This window comes from Antedon bifida, chromosome 6, assembly GCF_963402885.1.
Source record: "Antedon bifida chromosome 6, ecAntBifi1.1, whole genome shotgun sequence".
NCBI lineage: Eukaryota > Metazoa > Echinodermata > Crinoidea > Comatulida > Antedonidae > Antedon > Antedon bifida.
In genome coordinates, this window is record NC_136231.1 from 27,712,055 (window position 1) to 27,724,957 (window position 12,903).

A 12,903-nucleotide genomic window follows, 5' to 3' on the forward strand; every position below is an offset into this window, starting at 1 on the left:
TTTCTATGACAGCATTGTTTGTTTTTATATTTTGTCAACCATGAACAAAGCTCATCATCACACACAAAAACACACGTCAACAGTCATTCAAACCAAACCAAGTCATTAAAAAGTGAAAGGCTAGGCTGCACACAGGCTAAAAAACAGTACCAATATCTGTTTTTCTTTTAAGTTTTAGTATAATTTTGTTTTAAATGGCAGCGCCAGCAAGAGAAAAAGATCCTGTAAATATTGTCCATCAAAATGCAATTTTATGCGAGACAATAAAGAAGGAACAACGAACACAGAAATTATATACAAGTTACAGCATTAATCCGTTCAAAAAGAGTAAGTTAATTGTACATTTTCACTATTTATCAATCATGTCATCTTATTTTAAAGTAATCCATCTTGTTTTTGTATATTAATAACTTCTTTATTAAAATATTACCTCACCTTATTGTTTCTTAATTAAGGGTCTCGGCTTTAATATTAATTAAAAGCTTTTGTTTATTGTGTTCAGTTTCCTTTTCATGTCTGTGAAGTTGGTTACTAGTTCCTAGTTCCTAGTTCCTTATTCAAATTCAATTAAAGGGACAGTCACAAATATTTTTAAAAACAGATTTTAATACGTAATAACTGTCTAATTGATTTGTTATTGCATCAACATGTTAGCCTTAACCTCCTCTACTTCTTCCGGTCAAAGTTCAATAACATTTTATGCATTTACACCCTCTACGGCGAATAAGTAACTAGCTTTTACGAACGTTATAATACTTGACCTACTTCCTTTTTTCAAAATATTTTGGTATGGATCGATCACCCTTGACCTACTCTACCATTTGCCACCCCAGTTCCGCGAACTTTTTTGCGTCTACGCCCTCTACGGCGAATAAGTAACTGGCTTTACGAACGTTATAACACTTGACCTACTTAATTTTTTCAAAATATTTTGGTATGGATCGATCACCCTTGACCTACTCTACCAATTGCTACCCCAGTTCCGCGAACTTTTTTGCGTCTACGCCCTCTACGGCGAATAAGTAACTGGCTTTACAAACGTTATAACACCTGACCTACTTAATTTTTTCAAAATGTTTTGGTATGAATCGATCACCCTTGACCTACTTTACCATTTGCCACCCCAGTTCCGCGAACTTTTTGGCATCTACGCCCTCTACGACGAATAAGTAACTGGCTTTACGAACGTTATAACACTTGACCTACTTAATTTTTTCAAAATATTTTGGTATAGATCGATCACCCTTGACCTTTTCTATCATTTTCCACCCCAGTTCCGCGAACTTTTTTGCGTCTACGCCCTCAGCGGCGAATAAGTAACTGGCTTTTACGAACGTTATAACACTTGACCTATATATTTTTTTCAAAATATTTTGGTATGAATCGATCACCCTTGACCTACTTTACCATTTGCCACCCCAGTTCCGCGAACTTTTTTGCATCTACGCCCTCTACGGCGAATAAGTAACTGGCTTTACGAACGTTATAACACTTGACCTACTTAATTTTTTCAAAATATTTTGGTATGGATCGATCACCCTTGACCTACTCTACCATTTGCCACCCCAGTTCCGCGAACTTTTTTGCGTCTACGCCCTCAACGGCGAATAAGTAACTGGCTTTTACGAACGCTATAACACTTGACCTACTTAATTTTTTCAAAATATTTTGGTATGAATCGATCACCCTTTACCTACTCTACCATTTGCCACCCCAGTTCCGCGAACTTTTTTGCGTCTACGCCTTCTACGGCGAATAAGTAACTGGCTTTTACGAACGTTATAACACTTGACCTACTTAATTTTTTCAAATTAATTTGGTATGAATAACATTATTTCACATAATTGTTTTCTTTGTACACTATAATGGGTAATGTATTAGGTAAAACAACTTAGTTAAAAAAATTATTTTCGATCAAAATTGTTGTATTCTCTTTACAACTTTTATACCTCATGGAAGAATATGTGCTTTTTAATTGGCAATATTAATGGTTAAAGGATTATTAATGAATATCTTAATTTTGATATTATAAAGTCTATTAGCCTAAACCGTTTTCAGGTATTTTTTAAAAACATTATTTCAACATTTATTTTTGTGCGCTATAGACGGGTACTGTAGAAAGTATAGTTTAAAAAATATTGTTTGTATTGTGTTTAAAACGACTATTATCACTCAAGGACTAATGTGCGCTTGAATTGTTAATTAATAAAGGATTATTAATGAATATGTTTCAGGTAACAGTTGATATCATGAAATTTAAAAAATCCACATTAGTGGCTATTTCACCCAATTGTTTAGTTTGTGAGATATAGACGGGTACTACAAATATAGTTTTAAAAATATTACTGTATATTGTGTTTAAACGACTATTATCACTCAATGAATATTGTGCGCTTTTAAATATTAACAGTAACAGTATTAATGAATATGTTAATTTTGCTGTTATAAGGTAGTGTAAACTGTTTTTAAGTAACAGTTGCTGTAATGACATTTGAAAAAAAAAAAAATTAGTTCAGCTTTGTTTTTTTTGTGCGCTTATAGATGGGTACTGTAAGATGATGTCATTGTAGGCCTATGTGGGTGATTTTTAATTCAGAGATTTGTTCAAACATTCTAGGTCTACAGTGGTAAAACATTTAGTAATTTATAGATTTTATAATAAAAGACATTTATGCCATAAACGATATGCGTAAGAACACCATTTAAACAACTTAATGTGATGCTTAACATTTAGATACAATTATCTTCCTACATCATATTACCTAGGAAACAAAATGCAATGGGAAAAAAAATTGCTTTTGACAGTTTTGAAAGAAATTATTACTGTATATTGTGTTTAAACGACTATTATCACTCAATGAATATTGTGCGCTTTTTAATATTAACGGTAACAGTATTAATGAATAATATGTTAATTTTGCTGTTATAAGGTAGTGTAAACTGTTTTTAAGTAACAGTTGCTGTAATGACATTTAAGTTCAGATTTGGTTTGTGCGCTTTTATAAAATGGGTACTGTAAGCAAGTTTAAAAAGATATTACATTGGGATCGATTGCAACTGTTGCAATTACGCGAAAAATTAGCCCGGCATAACATTTATTGAAGTGGGGTGGTATTGAATGACTATGCAGTGTGTCGTCACATGTTGACGTAAGAAGTTATTTATTAGTTCTTAGTTTATATACTACGATAGAGCCTACTTTAAATGCTGTTTTAATTTCAGGTAGTCATGTTCTACTTGTGTTGAAAAGTGTTAATGAATAAAACTTGTGGTTATCGTTTTTAACCAAACTGTTGTATTTGTGTTTGCTTCAGAAATTATCTTCTAGAATCGTAACAAGTCAAAACAAAACTAAAATGAATTCGCCGTAAAAGGACATAGGTATAAGTTCGCGGAACTAGTTTGGCAAATGGTAAAGTAGTCAAGGGTCATCTACCCATAACAAATTAATTATTCGCCGTAGAGGGCGTCGATGCAAAAACTATTTGGAAAAAATTAAGTAGGTCAAGTGTTATAACGTTCGTAAAAGCCAGTTACTTATTCGCCGTAGAGGGCGTAGACGCAAAAAAAGTTCGCGGAACTGGGTGGCAAATGGTAGAGTAGGTCAAGGGTGATCGATTCATACCAAACTATTAAAAAAAAATTAAGTAAGTCAAGTGTTATAACGTTCGTAAAGCCAGTTACTTATTCGCCGTAGAGGGCGAAGATGCAAAAAAGTTCGCGGAACTGGGGTGGCAAATGGTAAAGTAGGTCAAGGTTGATCGATCCATACCAAAACATTTTGAAAAAATTAAGTAGGTCAAGTGTTATAACGTTCGTAAAGCCAGTTACTTATTCGCCGTAGAGGGCGTAGACGCAAAAAAAGTTCGCGGAACTGGAGTGGCAAATGGTAGAGTAGGTCAAGGGTGATCGATTCATACCAAAATATTTTGAAAAAATTAAGCAGGTCAAGTGTTATAACGTTCGTAAAGCCAGTTACTTATTCGCCGTAGAGGGCGAAGATGCAAAAAAGTTCGCGGAACTGGGGTGGCAAATGGTAAAGTAGGTCAAGGTTGATCGATCCATACCAAAACATTTTGAAAAAATTAAGTAGGTCAAGTGTTATAACGTTCGTAAAGCCAGTTACTTATTCGCCGTAGAGGGCGTAGACGCAAAAAAGTTCGCGGAACTGGAGTGGCAAAAGGTAGAGTAGGTCAAGGGTGATCGATTCATACCAAAATATTTTGAAAAAATTAAGCAGGTCAAGTGTTATAACGTTCGTAAAGCCAGTTACTTATTCGCCGTAGAGGGCGAAGATGCAAAAAAGTTCGCGGAACTGGGGTGGCAAATGGTAGAGTAGGTCAAGGGTGATCGATCCATATCAAAATATTTTGAAAAAATTAAGTAGGTCAAGTGTTATAACGTTCGTAAAGCCAGTTACTTATTCGCCGTAGAGGGCGTAGACGCAAAAAAGTTCGCGGAACTGGAGTGGCAAATGGTAGAGTAGGTCAAGGGTGATCGATTCATACCAAAATATTTTGAAAAAATTAAGCAGGTCAAGTGTTATAACGTTCGTAAAAGCTAGTTACTTATTCGCCGTAGAGGGCGTAAATGCATAAAATGTTATTAAACTTTGACCGGAAGAAGTAGAGGAGGTCAAGGCTAACATGTTGGTGCAATATCAACTCAATTAGACAGTTATTACGTATTAAAATCTGTTTTTTTTTAATATTTGTGAATGTCCCTTTAATTGAATTTGAATAAGGAACTAGGAACTAGGAACTAGTAACCAACTTCACAGACATTTCCTTTTCCATATTTTGATGACATCATCTTTGTTAGCTTTGTACATTTAGCCTATATCCTTAGTTTTATGGAATAAATTGATTTTGATTGATATCTATATCTATGATATACAGTAATTATTTTAATTAAGTAAAACATGTGTGTTTCTTTGTTATTTTAATCTCATGTTTTATACTGAAACATGTTTTTTTCTCCTAAAGATTGGTGGAATTATGCATTCTTGAATTGGATGTATTCAGTCAGTATTCAGTACAGTGGCTTATAGGCATACAGTTATGTCTTTTGAATGATCACCATTTCATTTTATTTACATTTTGTTTATTACAGTGTACACATTAACTGGAAAGCCCAACTCAGTTCATGACTCAGCAGATGGTGAAGAAGATGGTGAGTTTTAAAAATCAAATTAACAATGATTAGTGAAATTATTGATGTACTTTACACTAAATATTGTGCAATAATTGTATATTTTACTCATGAGCTATTGAAGAAATAAAAATGTTAAGATAAGAACCCATAAAAGACAAAAAAAAAGATCAATTTGTAAATGAAAAATATATTCAGTTCCATATTATTACTAATATTCTTTCAGATTATTTGCTCCTTTCACCTACAGACAAGTCGGCCTAACTGTATTTTTATTGCGATTCAATTATTTAATATTATTTGTTCTTAATTTTTCACATTTTATAGGCAACTTCCTACGAATTATTAAACGAGCTTATCAAGAACCAGTTAAAAAGTTTGAATCACCTCAGACTGAAGCCCAAGAAATAGGCTGGTACTACAAACCCTTGGTATGTTTAGTATTGCCTACTAGTAGTATTTCTGTAATAACTTATCCTATCACATGTTTGTTTACATATTCTGTAAATTTAATATTCTCATTCCAATTGTTAAGAAGTAACTTTTTATGTAGTAAGCTCTCTTAAAGTTTTTTCAACAGACTTTTTTCAATGACAAACTATTACAGTAGAACCACTTTTTTAAAGGAGTACCTTTGGAACCCAACATTGTCCTCTTAATTGGGGTTTCTCCTCGATAAAAACATAACAAAGGCGTGGTAATAATATGCTGAACTATTTCTAAACATGCTACATTGTGAATACACTAATTCTGTTATAATTTCTGTGTATTTTTTTAGCTTCCGCAAGACAGAGAAGATCGACGACTTAATTATCCACGAAAGAATTCTGAAATAACAACATATATGGACGCAGCTTGGAGACAAAAAGAACAACAAGAAAATCTACAATAATACAGAACTGAAATTATGGGTATAGCAGCAATAACTAACATTTTATAGTAGTATAGCCATAGTAACAATACCTCTATGACCACTGAATTCAATGCGCAATTTTAAACGTTTTAAGTTTCGGTTTCAAGTGATTAAATTAAAAAAGTGTTGTACAGTTGAGTAGTTTCTTGTTTTTAAACATTGCTATGTAAGAATAACCAATCGCAAAGAATTTGTTAAAGTTTGAAAATTGTTATTGTTAATTGAGGGATGCATTACAGCAGCAAGTTGTTTGTATATACAATGTATTCAATAATATAATGCATGTTGAATGATCAAGTTGTCTAAATAATTATACTGTAAATATATTGAAATCCACCGCATTGGATGATTTGATCAAACTTGAGAGTAGACTAAAAACAAAGATCAAAAATCATTATCTTTATTACCAGCTTACATAGAATAGGTACTCAGTTAAGTAGACTCGGTTGAATAACATCAACCAACAAATGTTCGCTTCATTACGTCAATAAATATTTATAGAAATATCACTTGATTGTTGTGGTTATACAATTTTATATATCCCTACAAATTTAACAAACAATGCTACAGTAAGCCCTGGCTAATGAGCCACGCAGACTTAACAGGTAACCCTACAGACTTGGAGAATGTTGAGCACTTGACTTGACAAATAACTCTACAGACTATGTAAAGCCCTAGAATTAACAGGTGACATAACAGACCTAGACTTAGCAAGTAACTCTACAGACTTAAACAATGTAAAGCTCTAGAATTAACAGGGGAGTCTATAGACTTAGATGCTGTAAAGCCACACAGACTTAACAGGTGACAGACTTAGATGCTGTTTAGTCCTAGACTTATCAAGTAACTCTACAGACTTAGATGCTGTTCAGCCCTAGACTTAACCAAGTTGACTTTTAATTTTTGGACTATTTCTCTGTCAATTAATCCAAAGCCTTTATTATTTTAGTGGATATTTGAGTAATGTATATCTATTTCCTTTTATTCTTTGTCTGTTGTCTTCTGTTCTTCCCTGGTCTCACATTCTTTCCGCCCTTTTTTCCCTACAAAAAACATTTATGCATGTAAATTAGAAATTGTATCTGATATCAAGTGTTATATGGTAGAACCTTTATTTTATATCCCACCACTCAATTATTTCACCCAGCCTACATCATTTCACCCACTAAAAATCAATTTAGCCTACACTCAACTATTTTAGCCTACACTAAACTATTTTAGCCTACACTAAACTATTTTAGCCCACACTCAACTATTTTAGCCTACAATCAACTATTTCAGCCTATACTCAACTATTTTACCTCACTATTCCACCCATCCTAAATTCCCCAACCCCATAAAAGACCATTCAATGACTGAAATTATCAGGTTTTGTCAACGACCATTATCATACCCTGACACACAAACATACCTTGTTCATTTTTCCACCACTAAATTTTCTGTTCATACCAGTACTTTTCGGGTTCTTAGATTTTATGTTGTCAACGTTTCTAAAACTATCCTTGGTATTTTGTTTCTGTCCTTTCTTTCGACCACCAAATCCAAATTTTTCATTTTTAAATTGTCTTTTTTGCCCTGGTCTGAAAAAGAATATATTTGGTATATTTAGTGTTATTTAAAAAAATGTCATTATATCATTGGGCGGGTTCTGTGCCTGTGGTGTTAAATGTTATTTTTAATTGTACAAAGTTGATTAAAAAGTTGGGACTATGTAATAGTGATGATACATACCCTTTAACTTTAGAAACACCAGGTTTCTTTTTATCTTCGTCATCATTGAGAAAATCAAGTTCCCTCTTTTGTCCTAGAATTATAAAATAGCGATGATTGTGTTTTTATGTTTACATTAAAGGTTTTTTTTATGAGTGAAACAAAAAAAACAAAAATGTTAGTTCTCTTTTTGAAATGTTCCAATACAATGTCCTACTCAGTGACTTAGTTAAATCTCTATCAAGTACATTGCAGACTTTTACCTTTGCGATACTTCTTGACCGCTTCAATCATTTCTTTTTTTTCTTTCTGTCTTTTTAGTAACACTTCATGTTGAACCTAGTAAATAAAACAATACTTAAAAATTGGAAATTCTTTAACAAATTTGTTTAAATGATGAAAATGGCCAAATGAATTACGTAAAAGAAGACACATGATATAATTGTCAGTGGTCAGTTGGGTGTCCAAGACACATGATATAATCGTCAGTGGTCAGTTCACTCACCTTTTTACCATATTTCTTTAATTCTCTCAGTTTCTTTGCCTTTTCAGACTTTTCTATTGATGCTTTCTTTGTTATTATTTTTTGTTTAACCTGTAAAAAAAAACAACCAACAATGAAATTGTATTGTACAGTAGTTTACTCAAAAATACAACCCATGACAGTTTGATTTCTGTGATAATCATTCGGGGAAAATGCAAAATCTAATTCATCCAAAAATATTGCAGAAAGTGCTAAAGAGGAGACCATAGGCCCTAGCCTGTTATAGCATTATAAGTAGACATTTCATTATAAACTGTAAATTTCACCAAATATCAATGCTAATTGTCTCTCCATACCAGATTATAATTCTACCAGCAAAAAATTAATTGTCTGGATGAAGTTGCAAGTTAACAACTGACCTTTTGCATGTGGACATCTGATTTGACCATTTCAGCATAATAATCAGGTGGTCTTTTTGTTGGTATTCCAAGTCTTTCAAGTTTTGGTAAAGATTTTAATACTGCTTCCTGAGCTTGCTGATAACTAAAACATGTTAGATAACTTATTAAAAATAGATTTCAAATTAATTTAATCATTATCTTTCTATGGCTTTCTCCATTTTTATGTATGTTCTGTATTTTCAGAATCAATGTGAAATCCATATATGTTTGAAAGATTTGAGATCAATCATTTATAACATTTGGGAGACTTTTACATATATTGGAATGTTATGTCTGCAGACTAAAATGATAACCAACAAAATAGATTTTATATAAAAAAAAAAAATAAAACTTACAATTTTAATTCTCTTTGAAAATCATCGTCATAATTAGTTTCATCTTCTTGATTATTTTGTATTGTTACATCAAGTCTTTCATACCATTCCAGTTCGTTTGACAACTCCTCTAATTTACTTTGCAACCCAGCCTTTGAAGAGAATACAAAGTGAACATTTAAAGGCTTAAAAATCATGTTTGTATTGCCTGACCAACCCAACATTCTAGATAATTCTGAGACAGATTTTTTTTGGTACAGTCAACTCTCCCAATACCAGACATCTTTGGCTGGCTTATTATGTCTGGTTTTCCTCGGAAAGTCTGGAATTCGGATTGTGTATTTAATGGTAAAAATGAATTTGCGTGCATGAGTGATTTTTCTACAGTTAGGAAGTATACAGTAAGTTTTTTAGCAGGACCTTGATTATTGAAGTGTTTCTGGAATAAAAACACTAAGAAAAAAGAAACATGAGGACATAGTTAATATCTTACCTCATCATTTGAGTATTGTTTTGGAGCAGCAACAGCAAAATTTAAACCAGGTTTAAGGTTTCCTTCTTTAAGTGCCTGTTGCAGCTGAAAAGTTAAAGTTTTTGGAAACATAAGTAAAGTCAACTAGAGAATATTGATTGGTTGGGTTTGAGAGCAAGGCATTCAATGATAATTGGGATTTAAAAAGATTTTGGTCTAATTATTATGCATTATGATTGAATACGCATTTACAGATCTGGCCATCTATAATTAATAATTATATCCTACTTTTAACTCAATACACTATTGCAGTTTGGCACCTAAAACTGAGCATAAGACACCTACATCTAGTGTAGTACGTGAGACGTGTAGGCCTGGCTCTAGCTAGGCCTAATAGAGCCTCTATAGCACTACTAGGCCTAGTACTACTACAGACAGCACCTAGCTAGGCTAGCTAGCCTACCGCCTAGGCTAGGCCTAGCCTAGTCCTTTTAGTTTTACCTCTAAATTAGATTAAATTAACCAGTACAAATATTCATAAATCGAACTCACTTCTTCATCAGAATCTGAAAACTCATTTAAATCTGATTCCATTATGACTGAAGCAAATTTAACAACTAAACGTAGAATTTAAAATCATTAAAAATAATCACAACAACATGTGTTTTCTTCTTGGTTATTCTCGCGTGTGCGGTGTGCGAGAGAGTGCGAGGTATATTCTACGGAGCGCCATTTATGCCTTTTACTTCCGAAATAGAAATAGTACTACGGTAACTCTGGTTCAGTGGACCAAATTTAGCACCAGTGGAGCACATAACAGTGACTGATATAAAATAGAAATAAGTCACTAATTTTAATATCTTTTCGTATGTTAATACACTGTGCTCAAGTGGACCCAATTTGGAGCAAGTGAGGAGCACAGTGATATAAATAGAAACAAGTCATTGAATGTTAATATCTTTTCGTATTTTAATACACTGTGCTCAAGTGGACCCAATTTGGCGTCAGTGGAGCACAGTGATATAAAATATAAAGAAGTCACTGAATGTTAACATCTTTTCGTATTTTAATACACTGTACTTAAGTGGACCCAATTTGGCGCCAGTGGAGCACATATAAAATAGAAATAAGTCACTGAATGTTAATATCTTTTCGTATGTTAATACACTGTGCTCAAGTGGACCCAACTTGGAGCCAGTGGAGCACAGTGATATAAAATAGAAATAAGTCACTGAATTTTATTATCTTTTCGTATAAGCATATTTGAATACCTACCGGTATGGTACCATACATGTTCGACAATACAGAATAAATATATAAATATGTTTTAAGCAGATCTTTGAAATTGAAGCATATGAAGTCAAGTTTTTTAAAACCCAACCTAAAATTCGCATCTGGATAGTTGAAATTTAACATTATAATTATCAAATGTGATAATTGTAATTGTTTTCTAAATTATAGAAATATTAAAATTAGTAAGTAGGCTTTTGTGTGCTAGCTCTGTTTGTATTTCATAATTTTGTTTTGTTGAATTACCGTCACGGCCGCGTGCATTGCATGTCTCACACTTGGAAACAATCACCATTGTATGGCTGGTCCTGAAGACTTATATATTTCGTTTCATAATTTCCGGGGAATAAGCTTTCATTCTTAGCTCTGCCCCAACCATGGTGAGCTTAACTGGAGACTTAATATTTAATTTCATATTTCAATAAATATTTTTTTCAAAATTGTCTTTGCTCAGCCCCAATCACGGTGGGGTAGTGAAGACTCTTATATATCATGTTTCAAAATACTATAGGTGTCATTTCTGGGCACCTTGTAGTTGTTTTAAACAGTTTGGTATGCCGTGCGTTGTTATGCAAATGAGTTTGTGCAGGTGTAATGGGGAAGATGGCATTGTTAGTCATTCGCGGTGAACACGCCACAAAATTAAATTTAAAAGTTAAATTTTGATTTTGCTAATCTTTATTAGAAATTCAAATCATGTAAAGATAAAATTTTCCGGGCGGGAACCTAGAAGCTCCCCTCCTTTAGTTTGCAAAAGTAATCTTGAAAAGAACCCCATGCGGAAAAGAAGCTTACCCGTTGAAAAGAAGCCTGCCGTACCCAAGAGTACTAAAAAATGAGGAACACATGGGCTCTTTTTGGGGTTTTATCATGGTGTCTATTTAATGGAAAAGTGAATGCCATACATAATAATAAAAAAAAAAACAATATTCATAAAAAAAATATCCGTCGAGGTTCGAACCCCAGCTGATAGCACTCAAAACTGAGCATTACCCGTTGCACCACAAACTGAAACATGACTGAACAGCTGATAATAGTCTATTTATACGTGTATTACGTAATTCATCATTACGTCATAAATATCCTATTAACCTTCCTAAATCCAAAATGATCAGTTAGCTCAGTCGTCTGAGCGTCGTGTTAACAACACGTATGTCGTGGGTTCGATTCCCACGCTGGTCGGTGGAATAGAGTTAAAGGCATGCGGCCACTGTGTTTGGGGTTCACAGATCATACGTCCCCCTTTCCACCACACATCATGAGGCGACAACATCAATGCATCTGGTGATGTGGTGGAAACGACCCCAAAAGGCTGTGGCAGGGCCTTAGTGCTGAGGCAGGGAGAGCACATTTACCATCTTTTTTTTTGGCTCTCGCCAACTGCTTTGATGGTTTAAATTTAATGTTTAGCGCCCTCAATTTATTTTAATGTAAAAAAAAGGAATTAATTCTCATCGTTACGTGTTTAGAAGAGAATTAATTTTATCTCATCGTAGTTTGGTATGCCGTGCGTTTGTTATGCAAATGAGTGTGCACATGTGCTGTGGGAAAGATGGTATTGTTAGTCATACGCGATCAACACACAACACTGTTCAATTTTTATTTTGTTAATCTTTTACATTATAATTATAATTCTACCTGTTACACGTTATAGTGTATTTTTAAATATCCGTTTCATGCAAGATATTGTATTGTAGGCCTACTGATATTATGTTGTGAATAAAAGTTTATGGCAGAATAAATAAATAAATAAATAAATATGTTTTAAGCAGATCTTCGAAATTGAAACATATATGAAGTCGATTTTTTTTAAAACCCAACCTAAAATTCGCATCTGGATAGTTGAAATTTAACATTATAATTATCAAAGGTAATATGACAAATCTAATTGTTTTCTAAATTATAGAAATATTAAAATTAGTAAGTAGGCTTTTGTGTGCTAGCTCTGTTTGTATTTCATAATTTTGTTTTGTTGAATTACCGTTACGGCCGCGTGCATTGCATGTCTCACACTTGGGAAACAAAGAAGATTCTTATACATGTTGTTTGAAAACATAATAGATGTCATTTTCGGGTACATTGTAGCTCTATTTTAAACAGTTTAGTAT

The 12,903-nt window shown here is 33.3% G+C and overlaps 3 protein-coding genes across 3 annotated transcripts in view; 1 reads left to right on the forward strand and 2 right to left on the reverse strand.

The window, feature by feature from the left end:
* The window catches only part of LOC144844370 (fizzy-related protein homolog), a 108,235-nt gene that overhangs the window by 17,208 nt on the left and 78,124 nt on the right, over positions 1 to 12,903 (reverse strand). The gene's annotated exons all lie outside the window — the stretch shown is intronic.
* Positions 51 to 6,578, forward strand: LOC144844822 (cilia- and flagella-associated protein 144-like). Its single transcript, XM_078701910.1, has 4 exons — positions 51 to 327; positions 5,113 to 5,172; positions 5,479 to 5,582; positions 5,930 to 6,578. The coding sequence occupies exons 1-4, from the start codon at positions 195 to 197 to the stop codon at positions 6,041 to 6,043; spliced, it is 411 nt and encodes a 136-aa protein (XP_078558036.1). The 5' UTR covers positions 51 to 194; the 3' UTR covers positions 6,044 to 6,578.
* On the reverse strand, positions 6,443 to 10,197 carry LOC144844821 (putative rRNA-processing protein EBP2). Its single transcript, XM_078701908.1, has 9 exons — positions 10,058 to 10,197; positions 9,527 to 9,610; positions 9,055 to 9,185; positions 8,678 to 8,801; positions 8,280 to 8,369; positions 8,038 to 8,113; positions 7,796 to 7,868; positions 7,476 to 7,644; positions 6,443 to 7,107 (listed from the first exon to the last, which is right to left on the reverse strand). The coding sequence occupies exons 1-9, from the start codon at positions 10,097 to 10,099 to the stop codon at positions 7,036 to 7,038; spliced, it is 861 nt and encodes a 286-aa protein (XP_078558034.1). The 5' UTR covers positions 10,100 to 10,197; the 3' UTR covers positions 6,443 to 7,035.

Excerpts from the sequence above, each read along its gene's own strand:
- LOC144844822 (XM_078701910.1), top strand. The coding sequence starts at position 195 with ATGGCAGCGCCAGCAAGAGAAAAAGATCCTGTAAATATTGTCCATCAA. Across the intron at positions 5,173-5,478 it reads AGCAGATGGTGAAGAAGATG|GCAACTTCCTACGAATTATT; the intron begins GTGAGTTTTAAA and ends CACATTTTATAG. Across the intron at positions 5,583-5,929 it reads GCTGGTACTACAAACCCTTG|CTTCCGCAAGACAGAGAAGA; the intron begins GTATGTTTAGTA and ends GTATTTTTTTAG.
- LOC144844821 (XM_078701908.1), bottom strand. The coding sequence starts at position 10,099 with ATGGAATCAGATTTAAATGAGTTTTCAGATTCTGATGAAGAA. Across the intron at positions 8,802-9,054 it reads TTTCAAAGAGAATTAAAATT|TTATCAGCAAGCTCAGGAAG; the intron begins GTAAGTTTTATT and ends AACATGTTTTAG. Across the intron at positions 7,869-8,037 it reads GGTCAAGAAGTATCGCAAAG|GACAAAAGAGGGAACTTGAT; the intron begins GTAAAAGTCTGC and ends TTATAATTCTAG.